General features: G+C 40.4%; 1 protein-coding gene across 2 annotated transcripts in view; it reads left to right on the forward strand.

Annotated features, from left to right (window-relative positions):
• The first annotated feature begins 816 nt into the window (after positions 1-816).
• The window catches only part of Ero1b (endoplasmic reticulum oxidoreductase 1 beta), a 56645-nt gene continuing 37909 nt past the window's right edge, over positions 817-19552 (forward strand). For both annotated transcript variants that reach the window (XM_052157191.1, XM_052157192.1), the window contains exons 1-2: positions 817-1101; positions 12239-12358. In XM_052157191.1, coding sequence (XP_052013151.1) covers positions 1000-1101; positions 12239-12358 — 222 coding nt within the window. In that variant the 5' untranslated portion in view covers positions 817-999. The remainder of the gene's footprint in view (positions 1102-12238; positions 12359-19552) is intronic.

The raw sequence follows: 19552 nt of genomic DNA on the forward strand, positions 1-19552 counted from the left end.
TGGCAAAGTTAGCGGTTACCGTTTATTGATCACTTATTTGCTAGAGAATACAGGAAGCCTATGTACATAATCTAACATAATCCCAGAACAATATTTGAGGTGTAATTAAGACCGCAAAGCCCCCTAGAATGTGTTAAATTTGGGATAGTCTATGTCCCTTTAAGCTTTTCTGTGTGTTTATCCGGATTCTTCTTTTTCACTGTATAGATTGGGTTTTCCCTTCATGCTTTAAAGTGTATTATAGATTTTCTGGCGTTGGTAGAGTAGTGGAGACACCAAGCGATGATACTTCTGGGGCGTGTGACACGAAGGAGGTGCTGTAGACTTCTTGACAAGATGCCAGGTGGTTTTAGGTAGCTGCAGAGATGAGAAAAAAGGCAAAGATAGCTCTTTGGATAGCAAGTCAAAGATTCGGCGAGGAAATCCTGGTTCCAAGAGGTCACGCGGTAACAAGGAGCTACTGGCATAGTGCCTGAAGACTTGCGGAGGGGTGCGGGGTGGGAGTGGGGGGGCAGCCTTGTTTCTCAGAGCGACAAAACAAGGGGGCAGCCTTGTTTCTCCAGCACCACCTCAGGCCAACCCCTAAAACAGTTCTCCCGCCTGCTCCTGGGTGTTTTGGAGCCCTCGTGGTCCTGCCTCATTGGCTGCCGCGGAGCCCCGCCTCAGGGAGGCAGAGCGACCTCCGAGCCTGTAGTTCTCCATTTTCGAGACCTTCCCACTGTGGGGGGGCCCCAAGGGGCTACGTGGACTACAACTCCCACAAGGCTTTGCGCAGAGGGCGTGATCATAACAGGACGCCGGGGGCGGGGCCTCCTGGGATGAAGCGGGGGCGCGCAGCACTGGTACATCAGTCGCTGCTCTGGGAACGGTAGAGCGTTCCCAGCCCGAGACCAGCGCTCAGACCCCGGGTTCTGGAGGTTCCCGGATCCCGGGCACTGCCCCCTGCCCTCGTCGTCGCGGCGTCCGGCCGTTCCCCAGCCCCGATCGGCCGAGGTCACCATGAGTCCGGGGTTCCGCCGGGCGGTTGCTGGGCAGGGGGCGGCGGCCGCGGTGCAACTGTTTATCACTCTGAGCCTCCTCTCAAGTCTTGTCAATACCCAGGTAAGCCCGAGAGACCAGAGACGGGGGACGGGCCACGGGCGAAGCCGAGAGGCCGAGATGCAGGTGCGAGTGGCCGGCTGGGGACTGAGAACCGCACCGGCTAATGCGGGAAACGTCTGTAAAGCGCGGCGGGCGCGGGACACGACACGCGTGGTGATGGTTTACGGAAGAGGAAGATGGTGACGGCCAGTAAGCGCTAGCGGCTTTATCATTGTGATGGTGACGGGAGACACTGGTCTTGAGCAAGACCTGGTAGTGATGGTGCTGGGGACACAAACCTCTGACACCCTTCCCTCAGGAGATGACAGGGAGGCAGGCCCTCCACCCTCTTCCTGGGCTAGAGGGGGCATCACTTCACTTTCTTGAACTTGTGCTTTAGAGAAAGCTAGGCTTTACCGCTTTATAATTACCCACCTGTCCTACGTATGCAAAGTGACATGCTAGGTGAGCCCAGTTGTGACACTGGAGGGCCTAGGCCCCCAATGTGGGCCTCTTAAGTCTGTATACATAGTGAGGCTTGCTGGCTGGAGAGTCCGTTAGACTTTGAGGTTGCCTTGGTTAGGCGGGTATTACTGAAGTGTGCACTACGTGCAAGAAAGCCAAAGCACAGCCTCTCGCCTTGAAAAGAGGTAGGGTTGCTGCTTTTTTTAGTGAGGAAGATTTGAACAGGTTGCCAGATGCTCCTGTATCTTATTTGCACCTGCTGCAAAGTGTTAGCTTGAAGAGCAAAAACCGATGAAAAACAAGTGTCTCAGATGGCCTGATAATGAGGGGCATGTAGTTTGAAGCAATTAACGCTCATTGCTAAGAAAAAAAATAATGGTAACTATGAGAGTAACCGTGTAAACATGTTTTTCTAGCCTTGTTAATGGTGCGATAGTGCCCAGCACTAAATCCTAGAATGCATGAATATTGTTTGTGTCCATGTGTAAGTGCTCTTTAAATGAAAGATTTGATAACAATAGCTGGGAACAGTGGCATACACAGCCTCAGAACTCAGGAGTAAAACAGAAAACAAAACACAAAACAGAAGGATTGCCGCAGGTTGGACGCTGGTCTACATATTGAGTTTCTGGATTAGCAAGGACTGGATAGCATGACCCACTCTCAAAAAACTAAACAATGAATCAGAGAAAAGGAAGAAAGGGAAAGGAAAAGAAACCTTTTATTAATCATGCAGACTTTCTGACCCCCTTCTGTGCCTTCTGAGTCCATCTGGAACTGAGCAAGGAATTCTTAAACAAGCCTCGTAAGTATCTGTAATGCAATTGCTCTTTCCACTACATTTTAGCTGGTCTTGGAAAACACTGTGATAGAATTTTCAGACTTTAGAAAAAATTTCCTTGGCTGTCAATAGCAAAGTTGCTTTGTAGTTACTAGTTTGAGTGTTTGGTTTGAGCGGAACTTACATTTAGAACTTTTTAATGAAGTCTGATTTCTTGTTTTCTTGCTTGATATATGTCATATATTAATTGTATACTTTTTTATCACCAGTCTAGAAGCTTCATTTAAGGTTTCTCTAGCTACTAATAATCACATGTAATTAGTGGTTTATAATGTACCTGTAATTCTATTTCTTATATCTAAATGTGTATGTGTATACACACACACACACACACCAACAAATATCTGTGCATTTCAAAGTAACAGTGTGCCAGGTCTACAAAAGTATATTTTGTTTCCAGTGGGTACTTCCTAATACAGTTTTGATGACATTTTTAGATAGCATTTTAATATGTAACATGTTTAATTATATATACCTCATTTTATTTGATACATATCATATGTAAGGCAGTGGAAGTAAGTGACGTTCAGAGGCTTGTTAAGTAACATAAACCTAAGTTACGTAAACTGGGGCCCTAATGTAGCCCTTTGTGCTCTACACAGCACTAACAAATCAGCATACTTGCTTCAGTGTACAGAAAAGCAGAGACCAGAAAATCAGAAGTAAGACATAAGACAGATAGTTCCTCTACTTCTCATGCATCCTAAACTTGGGGAAAATAGAAAGAGTAAAAGTAAAGGGAAGAAGTAGAGTTTTTGAAAAACATCTCTGTTCATAAGAAATCAAAGTCATTTAAGGAAATAGGTACTTTGCCTTCTATATTGAAAGCAGGAAGATATATTTGACTGTGAAAGGATGTTCATTTGTATATCTGATGCCCCATTTTCTTATAAATGAAATGCAAATATGGTTCGTGGCATGCTAACCTACAGTTTTCCTATGGATATTTCAGTCAGATATATTTGAAATCCTTTAAAATGCCCATTGGAGGTGGCATGGAACCAAGGAGCACGCACCCCCCACTAAGTGGCGGTTGGAAATGTGGGCCTCACAGTGTCTAACTATCCTATTACCCCAAGGATTTGTTTCCTTTAAGCCTGAAGACCAAGCTTCTAGTTTCACAGCTTCAAAATTGGCAAAGTAGAATTGGCAAGAAATAACGTAAGTGTCTTCCCTAAAATGGGAAAATCACTAGAGACCCCACCACAAAGCCTGGACCCCAAAGAGCTGCATTTTTAGTGTAAGTGTGAATGGAAAATGAGTCTCATTTTGCAGAAAAGGAAAAAAGTTGCTAGAAGAAGGGGATGATAACTCCGTTAGAATCTGTGACTGTGAGCAGACCTCACTTGCTGTTTCAAACCTAGTTTGTATCATTCGTGCTGGGATAAACTTCAGCTAGAAGTGGAATTCTCGGCAAGCCTAGGTTACCAGAGAAAGCAAATATCCATTCCTCCTAGAGAAGTATATTTTCAACTCAAGGACTTAAGATTTTTCAGAGATAGTGATCAGTGGGATAAACAGCTGGGAGTGTGCCCCCCCCCCCAAAAAAAAGTAATCACAAACCTCATGGCAATAGGGAACCATGAATCAGATATAAATAGCCCCGGGCTTATGATGGTTGGATTTTTGGCTTATGGTGATTGGAATTTTTAAAATTGCACAGGTTAGAAAGCTATATCTGCTTAGTAGAAACCTCTCCATATTTTGATACATTTTTTTCTGTTATACTAGTTATGTACTTTCAGTGCTAGGACAGGGAACAACAGTTCACCATCAGCTATGCCAACACAAGGGTAATAAACAGCTTGTACTCCACAAATTGTCTCCTGAGTTTCTCACCTAAGCTGGATGGTAGGTTCTGTGTCTCAATTGCATTTCCATTTGATATTTTTGTTTTAGTGGATTTATTGGGGGGCAATTTCTCATGAAAAGTTGAGGAACACCTATGGTGGAAACACTAGAGAACACCTATGGTGGAAACACTAGAGAACACCTATGGTGGAAACACAATACCTTAGGTTTTTTAGGTAGGTATTTAATAAAAGTTTTAGTGTCCTTAAGAAAAGCATAGAAGTATTAAAAGAAACATCTAAAAGAATGGCCAAAAGATTAAAAATAATGAAATTGACATGTTCAAAGTAAAATTTAGGCCAAGTATGGTGGTATGTACCCATAATCTCAAGAGGTAGAGACAAAATCAGAAGTTCAAGGCTGCCCTTAATTGCAGAGCCAGCTCCTCGTCAGCCTATGTGAGTCTATGTGAGTCTCTGGCTCAAAAGACCAGCAGGTAATGGAAGTAAAATTTAAAATTTAAAACTCAAAGGATGAGTTAATTAAATAGCTGAGTATACCTAGCTTAAGAAATAACTGTTATAGCCAGGCAGTGGTGGCGCACGCCTGTAATCCCAGCACTCTGGGAGGCAGAGGCAGGCAGATTTCTGAATTCGAGGCCAGCTTGTTCTACAGAGTGAGTTCTAGGACAGCCAGGGCTACACAGAGAAACCCTGTCTCGAAAAAACCAAATCCCCCCCCCCCAAAAAAAAAGAAAGAAAGAAAAGAAAAGAAATAACTGTTATAGATTTTCCTACTTTATCCATCATCTGCTCTTCTGCCATATCCGCTTCACACCTAACAAGAGAATTTCCACAGAGTAATCCAGTTACTGGTCTCTGTACCACCTATTATGACCCTGTTGGTTACAGCCATGGATGAATCATTTGTGCTTCTATAACATGTATTAAGGTCCCACTCAAGGATTTGGTTCCCATCATGTCTTTGTTTCCCCCACCTCATTAGTTTTTCCCTAATGAGCCGTTACTGTCATCCTAGAATATGATCTCGGGTTATTGGTGTTCAGCTCTGGTCCTCATTGAACACTTTATTGATTGAGCTGCCCCTCCCCCTTTTAATTTATGTCTCTAGAAACATTCCCGAGCTGTTTTCATTTTATTTTTCCTGTCCTGTTTTGTTTAACCTATTCATTACTGTCAGACTGTACTGTACTGTACTTCCACTACTGCCCAGAAATTGTTTTCTCTTGTCAAGGTTACAGTATCTTCGTTGCTAAGACTATAGTTCTTCTTTTTTTTCTTTTCAATTTGTCTATTTTTTAAATATATATTTTTATTTTCTCTATTCTTTGTTTACAATCCAAAAGCTTTCCTCTTTCCCAGTTCCCCCTCCCCATATGTCCCATAAGTCCTCTCCATCCATTCTCCTATCTTTCCCCTCCCTTTTCTCTGTCCTGGTACTCCCCTACAACGCTGGATCAAGCCTTTCCAGGATTAGGGCCCTCTTCTTTCTTCTTCATGGGAATCATTATGCTAATTGTATCTTCAGTATTCAGAGCTTCAGGGCTAATTAATATCCACTTATCAATGATTGCATTCCATGTGTATTCTTTTGTGATTGCATTACCTCGCTTAGGATGATATTTTCCAGTTCCATCCATTTGCCTAAAAAATGCATGAATTCATTGTTTTTAATTGCTGAATAGTACTCCATTGTGTATACACCTCAGGTTTAACCTGTTGGCAGAATCTTTTTTTCACAACTCAACCCCTATTCTTTTAAGTGCTTACTTTCTTTGGTACCCAGAATGCTATCTTTTGTGGTTGACTTCCTCTGTAGTGGCCTAGTCTATTTTAGAACACTTGGCTTGATTCTCCTCTGCTCTTGATCACCAGTCATTAGACCCCGGGGTTTGTCTTTCTTGTTCATCTTATCTGAACACTTGGTTTTTAAAAACCTATCTGTACCTGAGTCTCAAGTTTATATTTGAAGACAAGAAATTTTAGTTCTAGACCACCATATCCAACTTTTTATTCTCCATTATTTACATTTGGGTGACGAGCATCTCAAGCTTCAGAATCAGAAAGAAATGTAGCACATTATCATTAGGATGAAATTCCACTAGTCCCTCATACCTCTTTGTCATGTTGATTGGTAAAAATTAAACCATAGATTAATATTAGTATTCAGAGTGGCATGTCTCAGCAGTAACTCCTGACCATTGGTGGTGAGATACAGACTTGATATGAAAACTTAGGAAGTCAGCCTGCTATTCCCTAATAAAGCAGTGTGTGTGCTTGGAGCAATTTTACACCTGAAATTATTACCTTGATAAACTCTTCCACATATCTCCCAAGATAGATGTACAAAGATGATTGCATAGCTTTTTTTATTTAGCAAAATTTATAATCAATATGGAATATATTTGTATCCTGTGTTGCTATCACCACAGTTTAGTCACTAAAAACAATATATATATATATATATATTATGTGTATTATATATTATATTTTTTTTATTTTGTTTTTTTTTTTCGAGACAGGGTTTCTCTGTATAGCCCTGGCTGTTCTGGAACTCACTCTGTAGACCAGGCTGGCCTCGAACTCAGAAATCTGCCTGCCTCTGCCTCCCAGAGTTCTGGGATTACAGGGGTATGCCACCACCTGGCTATGCCTTAAGATCCTTAATCACATCTTTAAATTTTTCTTTAAAATGTGTATATTGTATGTGTGTTTGCGTGCTTTCCCATGCATGTATGTTTGCCTCCTGCCTGTCAGGAGTTCTTTGTTTCAACTTTACAGGGGTTCTAGGGATCAAACTCAGGTCGCTAGGCTTGCCTGCAAGCATCCTGACCCACTGACCAAATCCTGCTTGCCCTGGCCATATCTTTAAAGACACTTACTTTGTAAACAAGTGAAAGATCTATAGACAAGAACTTCAGGTCTCTGAAGAAGGAAATCGAAGAAGACCTCAGAAAATGGAAAAATCTGCCATGCTCGTGGATTGGCAGGATTAATATAGTTAAAATGGCCATCTTGCCAAAAGTGATCTACAGATTCAACGCAATACCCATCAAAATCCCAACTCAGTTCTTCACAGAGTTAGAAAAAGCAATTCTCAAATTCATCCGGAATAACAAAAAACCCAGGATAGCTAAAACTATTCTCAACAACAAAAGAAATTCTGGGGGAATCAGTATCCCTGACTTCAAGCAATACTACAGAGCAATAATGTTAAAAACTGCATGGTATTGGCACAGTGACAGACAAGTGGACCAATGGAATAGAATTGAAGATCCAGAAATGAATCCACACACCTATGGTCACTTGATCTTTGACAAAGGAGCGGAAAACAACCAGTGGAAAAAAGATAGCCTTTCCAACAAATGGTGCTGGATCAATTGGAGATCAGCATGCAGAAGAATGTGAATTGATCCATTCTTATCTCCATGTACTAAACTTCACTCCAAGTGGATCAAGGGCCTCCATGTAAAACCAGACACACTGAAACTAATAGAAAAGAAACTGGGGAAGACCCTTGAGGGCATGGGCACAGGGGAAAAGTTCCTGAGCAGATCACCAATAGCTTATGCTCTAAGATCAAGAATTGACAAATGGGACCTCATAAAATTACAAAGTTTCTGTAAGGCAAAGGACACTGTTAAAAGGACAAAACAGCAACCATCAAATTGGGAAAGGATATTCACCAACCCTACATCTGATAGAGGGCTAATATCCAATATATATAAAGAACTCAAGAAGTTAGACCCCAGGGAACCAAATAACCCTATTAAAAAATGGGATACAGATCTAAACAAAGAATTTTCACCTGAAGAAATTCAGATGGCCGAGAGGCACCTTAAGAAGTGCTCAACATCATTAGTCATTAGGGAAATGCAAATCAAAACAACCCTGAGATTTCATCTTACACCAGTCAGAATGACTAAGGTCAAAAACTCAGGAGACAGCAGGTGTTGTCGAGGATGTGGAGAAAGAGGAACACTCCTCCACTGCTGGTGGGGCTGTAAGATGGTACAACCACTTTGGAAATCAGTCTGGCGGTTCCTCAGAAAACTGGACATGACACTTCTGGTGGACCCTGCTATACCTCTCCTGGGCATATACCCAAAGGATTCCCCGGCATGCAATAAAGACACATGCTCCATTATGTTCATAGCAGCCTTATTTATAATAGCCAGAAGCTGGAAAGAAACCAGATGCCCCTCAAAGGAGGAATGGGTACAGAAAATGTGGTATATTTACACAGTGGAATACTACTCAGTGATTAGAAACAATGAATTCACAAAATTTTTAGGCAAATGGTTTGATTTGGAAAATATCATCCTAAGTGAGGTAACCCAATCACAAAAGAATACACATGGAATGCAATCTCTGATAAGTGGATATTAATTAGCCCAGACGCTCTGAATACCCAAGGCACAAATTGCATAACAAATGACTCCCATGAAGAAGTATGGAGAGGGTCCTGATCCTGGAAAGGATTGATCTAGGATTGGAGGGGAATATAAAGACAGAGAAAAAAGAGGGAGGTGATTGGAGAATGGATGGAGAGAAGAAGGTTTATGGGACATATGGGGAGGGGGGATCTGGGAAAGGGGAAATCATTTGGAATGTAAACAAAGAATATAGAAAATAAAAATATTAAAAAAAAAAGACACTTTGTAAAAGAGTATCCTTCTAAGAGTAGGTTTGTGAAATAGAGTCTTAGGAATCAGGACTTGCATATCTTGGGCTGTTTTTCTGCATAGAACAAAATGGAATGTATAAGCTGTGATTGTTCATGTTATACAGCATTTACATCAGGGAAAGTGAATGAGCTAGCTACAAATAAAACTCACGGTCGTAGATAAATGCCAAAGTAAATGTTAGCAAAAGCAACACCTTTGCAGAAGAGCTGAACTGAAGTGACATTAACGTTACTAAAATGGGAATTGTGGGTATATATATATATATATATGCCTTACAAAGAAAATTAAAACAGCATTAATTTAACCTCTAGGTAGTTGTACTTGAGAAAGAACTTCAAGGATACAGAAAATATTTGCATCTATATTTCAAACTTTTGATTTTACACAGGTTTTAAAAGTTAGACATGTGTCTTAACAGTAATTTATTATCACAATGAAAATGGCCGTTGTGTGTGCACACATGCGCATGGTGGCCAGACGTAACATTCGCGCTGTCAGTCTTTTCTCCACCTCAGTCTTTGAGATGTCTTGATGAAGCTGGAGCTCACCAATTCAGTTAGAATGTCTGACCACCAAGCCCCAGGGCCTCCGTCTCAGCCTCCCCAGCTTTTTATATAAGTGTTGGAGATCTGAATTTAGGCAAGCATTTTGCTGACAACCATCTTCCCAGCCACTGAAAATATTTAAAGAAAATAATAGTTAAAAAACCAAAAGTTTTCAGTTTAAAAAGTATTACTAAGAAAGGGCAGTTACCAAATAAAGGGTTTTTGTTTGTTTTTGGACAGGGTTTTTCTGGCTCTCTGTAGACCAGGACAGGGTCAAATGTAGAGATCTGCCTGCCTCTGCCTCCTGAATGCAAGGATTAGAGGCATATGCTATCATGCCCAGAGTAGAAAGTATTTAAACACACACACATAGAGAACCTAGACGCTCAATGAAATTTGAGAGTTAGTGATAGGATCCTAGGAAATAGGGTGATTAAGTGGAGAATTCTAGCCCTTGTTCCTTACGTAAAGGTAACATGTTGCTGTGTCTGTGTGGGATAGAGTTGAGAGAGACATTTCCACTCTGAGAAAGAAAAATAATTGACTAGAACTTCTGCTTCTGATCACTGCTTCTATGTCTCTCCTATCTGAGGGCTTCCCGAATAAAATATTTAATGGGCAGAGTTCCATTGTTTTTAAAACCTTGACCTGAGATAGTTGCAAGTTCATGTGCAGTTGTAGGAAATAATACAGAGAAGTCCTATATCACACTACCAAGTTATACAATGGTAACATTTTATAGCGTTATAAACAGGATGTTGCCATTGGTAGAATGATTTGATATTTTCCTGGTTCTGTGTATATTATTTGTGTGTACATATTCACTTTTTTGGGGAGGGGGTTGGTTTTTTCCGAGACGGGGTTTCTGTGTATAGCCTTAGCTCTTCTGGAACTCACTCTGTAGACCAGGCTGGCCTTGAACTCAGAGATTTGCCTGCCTCTGCCTCCCAAGTGCTGAGATTAAAGGTGTGCATCACCACTGCCTGGCTGTATTCACATTTTTATTATATTCTGTTTCAGGCATTCACCACCACAATGAAAATATGAATCAAGTTATTCCCTTCAAGCATCTATTCTGTTCCTATCCTCCTCCTCACTCCTTCTCCTCCCCCCTTCTCCTCCTCCCCATTTCATGTCTGCATGCTTGCAATATGTGGGTGTAGATGCTCAATCGAAGCATCTATCCTGTTCTGTCAGCACCATTACCATCACCACCATCATCACTATCACCACCACCACCATCACCACCACCACCTTGGAGGGGAGGGTGTGTGTGGGTGCAGACACACGTGTAGAGGTCAGATGCCACCTTTAGGGATTGCTTCTTCCTATCTGTTATCGGATCCTGAGATTGAACTTGGGTTATCAGGCTTGGAGAATAAATGTTTTTACCTGCTGAGCCATCTTGTTCCGATTCCAGCTTGAAACCATCACACTTTCCACCATTTCTAAAACTTTTCAGCATACTCTGTGCATGGAACCGTGGCATGTGAGTTTGGGGAATGCTGCTTTTTACTTATGAGACTTCTCCCAGGATTAATTCAAATTGTGCATATGTATTGAGAGTCATTTTTAATAAAGCTGAAGAATGTCTTACAGAATTTTTGGACTCAAAATTTACCTGATATATATCTCTTGATGGATTCATGGAGTAGTGGGGAATAACAGACTTTTAAAGCCTGATAGATTTGGGAGTTAAGTTCCATGTATGTAAAACAATCATTGGAAGCTCGTTAAACCATAATTTTCTTACAGTGAGAGTTATTTACAGGATAGTTTTAAAGAGTAAATGATGTGGCACACTAAAGCTCTTTTTTTTTTTTTTTTTTTTTTTTTTTTTTTTTTTTTTTTTGGTTTGGTTTTTTTGAGACAGGGTTTCTCTATGTAGCCCTGGCTGTTCTGGAACTCACTCTGTAGACCAGGCTGGCCTCGAACTCAGAAATCCGCCTGCCTCTGCCTCCCAATTGCTGGGATTACAGGCGTGTGCCACCACTGCCCGCACACTAAAGCTCTTAACACCACGTGTGGCATGTAAATAGAAACCTAACAAAAAGGTCTCAGCATGGCATACAGGCTGCAGCTTCTGGGTGAGTCTGGGACCCAGTGGCAGCTGAGGCTTTATGGACTGGGCAGAGGAAAGGTCCAATTTGAACTCTTAAAGGAGGATTGGTATTTCAAAGTAGGTATATGTAATTTTCCTAGGTTTTGTTCTTTTTTTATATTCAACTGCTATAGTTAAAAGGTGACTTGCTTAGCCGGGCGGTGGTGGCGCACGCCTGTAATCCCAGCACTTGGGAGGCAGAGGCAGGCAGATTTCTGAGTTTGAGGCCAGCCTGGTCTACAGAGTGAGTTCCAGGACTGCTAGGGCTACACAGAGAAACCCTGTCTGGAAAAACCAAAAATCAAAAAAAAAAAAAAAAAAAAGTGACTGCTTTAATGTTATAAATACTTTTTATAGGTTGTGTGTGTGCGTGTGTGTGTGTGTGTGCGCGCGTGTGTGTGTGTGTGTGTGTGTGTGTGTTGAGGACTGAGTACACATGTGACATGGCATGCATATAAAGTCAGAGGACAAGTTTCAAGAGTTGGTACCCTCCTTTCACCATATGGAAGGAGACTGGACTCATGTTGTCAGACTTGACAGCAGGCACTTTTACCCACTACGCCATTTCATTGGCCCTAATATTACAAACCTTAATCAGTAAAGCTGACGAGCTGGATGAATACATTATCCTTTAAAACAGTAGATTTATTAAGGTATAAACATTAGTGATTTTTATATCTTAGGTCTTACACATATGTATATTCTAGGTGACTGGAGTTCTGGATGATTGCTTATGTGACATTGACAGCATTGATAACTTCAACACCTACAAAATCTTTCCCAAAATAAAAAAGTTACAAGAACGAGACTATTTTCGTTATTACAAGGTAAGGTGATAATTTTTAATTCTGTTAATCCAAAGATTTCTATATAGTTGTCTGCAACAGTGACTTCTTTTATACCAAGAATCAGAACTCCTCTTTTTATGTTTGGGAATTATTCTTTCATTTTCAGTTTTTGAGCTGAAGATTCCTACTGCCCACACGGACTTTGTCAGCCTCTGTGAGCACAGGTTATGTGGACCTGTCAGGCGGCTGGGCACCGTGCTGGTGTAATGGGTGTATCTTAAGCACTCCAGAGTAACAGAAGGTCCTTGCTGTTCATTGTGAGGCTGCAGACTAATGCTACAAGTAGAACATGCCTGCAGAGTAGTCCTGTGGACTCCGGTTTTACCTCACATGAGTCCTAGGCCTTCTAAAATACCACTGTAAAGACAGGAGTGTCTCGGGTGTACATCAACAATCAGAATGCAAAGAAACAATTGTAACTTTATATTTTTAAGGAGATGGTACCAAGAGGGTAACTTAATAAGTTAAAATGATTATTCATGTATATTTTATTGTACAAGCAGGATAGCAGAGGCTACATAATGGCCTCTTCTGGTTCAAGTGCATCAAGCACTTTGACCATGTTCACTCTCCGTTGCCTGTGCCCCTCCCCTCCCCTGTGCCCCTCCCCTTGCCTGTGCCCGTCCCCCCCCTGTGTCCCTCTCCTCCCCTGTGTCCCTCTCCTCCCCTGTGTCCCTCTCCCCTGTGCCCCTCTCCTCTGCGTGCTGCACAGGGTTTTACAGCTATATTTTAAAGCTTGACTTTATTTCAATCTTGTTCTTGCTCTTGACTGGTATATAATTTGGTTTTTATTTTAATTTGTTTTAAATTTTGAACATGGTTTCTTTTTTAATTATGATTTTGAGTAGATTATCTTAGTTCTTTAAGTATTATTGAGGGTGAAAATTTTAGTTTTTGGAAATTATAGATTGTCCAAGAAGATAAATTAGAAAATTACAGATTGGGAATCCATCCACAGATACAGAGAATACACAGACCACAGATACAACGAATATCCAGAAAGTAGTAAATGTTTCTTCTCTGTACAGAATCTGTTGGAAATGCAGTTGGTGGGCTTATTTCAAAGATAAATCTTTACCTAAAATTATGGCTGATCTTTAGGTATTTTTCATACAAATAAGACAGATGTTCCTGAGTCCTTGCATGAAATGAGTAGCTGTGTACATAGATGTTTCCTTCATAATATTAGATAAACCAAAATGAAATTGTTACTTTAATGTTTTGAAAATGGTTGAACATGCCAGTTTCAGGTGGTTCAGTCTAATACAGTGGAGACTTTGCACTGCTGTCAGAGACTGTGCTTTCATTTGGGGTCCAGGTAACATTTCCATGGAATCTGTCCCAACCCCCACTCAGCACACCTGGATTCGGGATTGCATCTTCTATTTCTGTATTCACATACAGAAATATATAATTCCTGTCCCATTAAGGAATTGGATATTTAGATGAATGGATATCTCATTTAATCTTCTTGTGAAATTTTTATTATCCACATTTTTAAATCGAAGAAATAATAGGCCTGGGTATCCTAAGTAGGATACTTTTGTTGACTAAAAAACAAAAGGTTAAGAGAGAAGATAACTGAGTAGTTTACAAACTTAGAAAACAAAGTGAAGTAGTGCACGTCAGACAGGCTGAAAGGCGAGTGGTACTAATGGGCGTTCTCTTTATGGTAACACCAAAACTTGGCCGTGCTTGACTCTAGAGTAGCTAGGCAAACGCTGTTACTTAGCTGTAGCTTCAGCCCTCAGACCAAACATTCAGGCCAAATGAACTGTTTTCCCATATTGTTCTTGTTCTTTATAAAAGAGTTATATTTCTGGAGGAGCGAATCATGATTGGTCCAGGAAGCCATGTGATACCTTTCCTAAAAGAAGGAAGGACACCTTGAGGGACAGTGCTATTCAAAGGAGCATGGAATCATTGTTTATGAAAGGGAAATTCGAAGACTGTTACAGTAGAGAAAGTAAAAGCTAAGGCAAAAGTAACCATGTGGCCAATTTACATAGGTTTGCATTTTCCTGCTTGTGAGAAATGCTTTAACAAGCTAGGCAGGTCGGTGGTAGTGCACACCTGTAATCCTAGCACTCTGGGAGGCAGAGGCAGGTGGATTTCTGAGTTCGAGGCCAGCCTGGTCTACAGAGTGAGTTCCAGGACAGCCAGAGCTATACAGAGAAACCCTGTCTCGAAAAAACCAAATCCAAAAACAAACAAACAAACAAAAAAAAAAAACAAAAAAAAATGCTTTAACACTGTAAGGTTGTATTATACTCATGCCTGTTCCCCAAGAGGGTTTAACCCTAATCTGGCTGATGCCTTCATCCCAGGAACAGGCAGGTATTTGAGAGAAACATGCTCTGCTTCTTGTTCTGCCTGCATGTGAGATAAATAGAAACATTTATCCATTCACAGTATACTAACTAAGAATCTAAGAGAAGTTGATTTCGCATCCACATATATGATCTGAGGATTATGGGACCATGGAGATGGAGGTAGAAGCAACCACCTACCTTTGCAGCTATGCAATTGGTCACACAGATGACCCTAACCCTAACTCTAACCGTTAACCCTAACCCCAACCGTTAAACCTAACCCTAACCCTAACCGTTAAACCTAACCCTAACCCTTAACTCTAACCGTTAACCCTAACCCTAACCATTAAACCTAACCCTAACCCTAACCTTTAAACCTAACCCTAACCTTTGAAGGTAACCCTAACCTTTAACCCTAACTGTAACCGTTAAACCTAACCCTAACCCTTAACCCTAACCATTAAACCTAACCCTAACCCTTAACCCTAACCCTTAACTCTAACCTTAACCATAACCCTAACTGTAACCCTAACTGTTAAACCTAACCCTAACCCTTAACCCTAACCCTTAACCCTAACCCCTAACCCCAACCCTAACCCCTAACCCCAGCCCCTAACCCCTAACCCTAACCCCCCTTGGTACTGTGGATTCAGCAGTGAGTAAGACAAAACTTTTGTTCTGCTTAGGGAGAAAAACAGCAAGTAAGTAGACATTGAACTGTATTGTCAGAGATATAAGGTGGCTACTATAGAGAAAATAAAGCAAGAGACAATATAAATGGCATGAGGATAAGGAATACAGAGATAGGTAGCCTTACTTTGATGAAATGATCAGGAAAGGATGGTGTTTATGCTAATGTGATATTTGAGCAAAGACCTTTCTAATGTGAAAGTATAAGTGCTGGTGAGATTGGGGAAAACATTTCAGAGAAGTTGAGTGAAAAGATTTAAGAGTTTTGACACAGGAGTAAGCTTAGTATATTTAAAGAACTAGAAGGTGGCTTAGGCCACAGAAAGCAGGTGAATGAGGAGGAGGATTGGAGAGGTAGGTAGGGGCTAGCTTTAAAAACGTGAACAGGTACACATGGCACATGCACAAATACACAAACACACATAAAAATGACATGGCAGGATGTAGGGGGTTGGATACATTCGAAGTACTACCTTAGAATGTCTAGTCAAGGCCTGCTGCTGTCAAGAGACCTGAGTAAGGTCGAAGAACAGGTTCTATGTGGGACCAATAATTCAGGCAGAGAATGGGCAGTATAGAGAGAGGCATTGGAGCTTAAGGAGCCCTGTGTATCAAGCAAAATGCAGTGTAATAGATGAGGTAATAGAGGCAGATGACAATGGTTACATAGTAGTGTGTGTAGAACAGCTGCAGGGATAGATTTGCTCCAAGAGAGCTGAAAATGCACAGGAAGATTCTGAGCAGTCACTGGAAAGGTTTGCCTTGGTTTTGATGTAACTGTTGCTGCATGCAATAGGTAGTAGGCAAAGGAGGGAAACTATTGCAGAAGCTGGCCAAGAGACGTGATGGTGGTGGAGGTGGTGGAAAGTAACAAGGGAGGAAACAGAAATCTGGGTTTTAGCTTGGTCAATACATCTGTAAGTTTTGTGGGATTATGAACTTCTTGTATGAAGAATATGGGAATCAGTGTTTACCATGTGACCTCTACCCTTATTGTTCATTCTTTTTCCACCAAAAATGGTGGAACTGCTGGTTCTTCGTTTTTAGCACCATCAAAGCTCTCCATTGCTGTAGCCGAATGCACCCTTTCCCCACCTTTCATCTTCCTAAAATATGGTCTCCTCAGAGGCTCCATCCATCAGCACTGTTACTGCCAAACTCTGAGTTCTCCTTTGGAATACATACTATAATTTGCAATGAAATAAATGTGTCAATATTTGATGTTTCTTTAGGATAAGTCCTGGAAGAGAAGGCTCTCTTTGGCCTTGAGCCTAGTCTGGTGTCTGATGGATAGCCAGTGCTTAACACATACTAAGATAGTGCTGAAGCCCTAGGGCTAAGATGGTGGTGGTTGTTCAGGGAATGAAAAAGTTATTCTGAAATGCTGCCCAGTGACAACTGTGTTTCAAATGAGCAGTGCATTTGAATGCTGTCCCGCTTTTGCAGTGACAGAGAAAGTATAGCCATTCATTTTAAGAGTTAACACTTGCTTTCAGCTGCCATTTGTACCAAGGAGCCAGGCAGCTCCACAGCCTTCTGTGCACAGCCTGCCAGGAGAGAGTGATCTCCCAGCAGCACTTTCTCTCCTGAGTGCAGAGGTGAGACCTCCACCTTCTCTTTAGAGGGGACCAGCTAGGAGCACACAGGGCATACGATCAGTGGAGCAACTGGGACAGGAGCCTTCCCTTCCAGCCACCATTTGCACCAGGGAGCCAGGTGGTTCCACAGCCTTCTTTGCACAGAGCCTGACAGAAGAGAGTTGGTCTCCCAGGAGTATAGACACAGGCTTACAGGCCCACAGGAGGGACAAGCTCCAGCCAGAGACAGCAAGACCAACTAACACCAGAGATAACCAGATGGCGAAAGGCAAGCACAAGAACCCTACCAGCAGAAACCAAGGCTACTTGGCAACATCAGAACCCAGTTCTCCCACCACAGAAAGCCTCTGATACCCCAACACACCAGAAAAGCAAGAGTTGGATTTAAAGTTGCATCTCATGATGCTGATAGAGGACTTCAAGAAGGACATAAATAACTCCCATAAAGAAATACAGGAGAACATGGGTCAACAGGTAGAAGCCCTTAAAGAGGAAACACAAAAATCCCTTAAAGAATTAGAGGAAAATACAAACAAGTGAAGGAACTGAACAAAACCATCTAAGATCTAAAAATGGAAGTAGGAACAAAGAAATCAAAAAGTGAGAAGACATCTCTGGAGATAGAAAACCTTGGAAAGAATTCAGGAGTCATAGATGCAAGCATCAACAATAGAATACAAGAGATAAAAGAGAGAATCTCAGGTGCTGAAGGTACCATAGGAAACATTGACTCAACAGTCAAAGAAAAGGCAAAATGCATAAAGCTTGTAAACCAAAACATCCAGGAACTCCAGGACACAATGAGAAGACTAAACCTAAGGATTATAGGTATAGAAGAGAGCGAAGTTTTACAACTTAAAGGATCAGTAAATATCTCCAACAAAATTATAGGAGAAAACTTCCCTAACCTAAAGAAAGAGATGCCCATGAACATACAAGAGGCCTACAGAACTCCAAACAGACTGGACCAGAATAGAAAGTCCTCCCAGCACATAATAATCAAAACACCAAATGCACTAAATAAAGAAGAAATATTAAAAAGCAGTAAGGGAAAAAGGTCAAGTAACTTATATAGGCAGGCTTATCAGAATTACACCAGACTTCTCACCAGAGACTATGAAAGCTAGAAGATCCTGGGCAGACCTCATACAGATCCTAAGAGAATACAAATGCCAGCCCAGGCTACCCAGCAAAACTCTCAATCACCATAGATGGAGAAACCAAAATATTCCATGATAAATCTAAATTTAAACAATATCTTTCCACAAACTCGGCCCCACAAAGGATAATAGATGGAAAATGCCAACACAAGGAAGGAAACTACACCTAGAAAATGCAAGAAAGTAATCTTCCAACAAACCCAAAAGAAAGTAACCACACAAACTTAAAAATAACATCAAAAATAACAGGAAGCAACAACCACTATTCCTTAATATCTCTTAACATCAATGGACTCAATTCCCCAATAAAAAGACATAGACTAACCGAAATATTTTTCATGTAAACCTTCAGTTTTATCAGAAAATGTTTGTAATTCCTCTTTCAATTAATTTAGTAATGTTTTTTATGTCTGCCATTTTATCTGTATTATTTTCCATGATAATCTTCAATTCTAACATATTTTCTATATATTTCTTCAATTTTATGAGAAATATTTTCCATTTAAATATTCAATTTTATCATAAAATGTTTATAATTCCACTTTCAATCAATTTAGGAATATTTTTATGCCTAACATTTTATCTGTATAATTTTTCCATAAAATAGTCAATCTTAATGTGTTTTTCTATATATTTCATCAATTTTATCAGAGATATTTTCCATGTAAAATCTTCAATTTTATCAGAAAATGTTTATAATTCCACTTTCAATCAACTTAGAATATTTTTATGCCTACCATTTTATCTGTATAATTTTCCATGGAATAGTCAATTTTAACATGTTTTTCCTATATATTTCTTGTATTTTATCAGAAATATTTCCCTTGTATATCTTCAATTTTATCAGAAAATGTTCATAATTCCACTTTCAATCAACTCAGAAATATTTTTATGCCTATCATTTTATCTGTATAATTTTCCATGAAATAGTCAATTTTAACATGTTTTTTTCTATATATTTCTTGTATTTTATCAGAAATATTTTCCTTGTATATCTTCAATTTTATCAGAAAATGTTTATAATTCTACTTTCAATTGACTTAGAAATAGTTTTATGTCTACCATTTTATCTGTAATTTCCATGATAATCTTGATAATCTTCAATTTAAAAAAAAAAAGATTTATTTATTTATATGTAAGTACACTGTAGCTGTCTTCAGACACTCCAGAAGAGGGCATCAGATCTTGTTAAGGATGGTTGTGAGCCACCATGTGGTTGCAGGGATTGAACTTAGGACCTCGGAAGAACAGTCGGTGCTCTTACCCGTGGAGTCATCTCTCCAGCCCCTTCAATTTTAATGTTATTCTATATTTTTCTTACAATTTTGTCAGAAATATTTTCTATGTAAATCTTCAATTCTATCATAAAATGTTTTTAATTCCTTTTCATCTAATTTAGCAATGTTTTTTATG

Source organism: Apodemus sylvaticus, chromosome 14 (genome assembly GCF_947179515.1).
Source record: "Apodemus sylvaticus chromosome 14, mApoSyl1.1, whole genome shotgun sequence".
NCBI lineage: Eukaryota > Metazoa > Chordata > Mammalia > Rodentia > Muridae > Apodemus > Apodemus sylvaticus.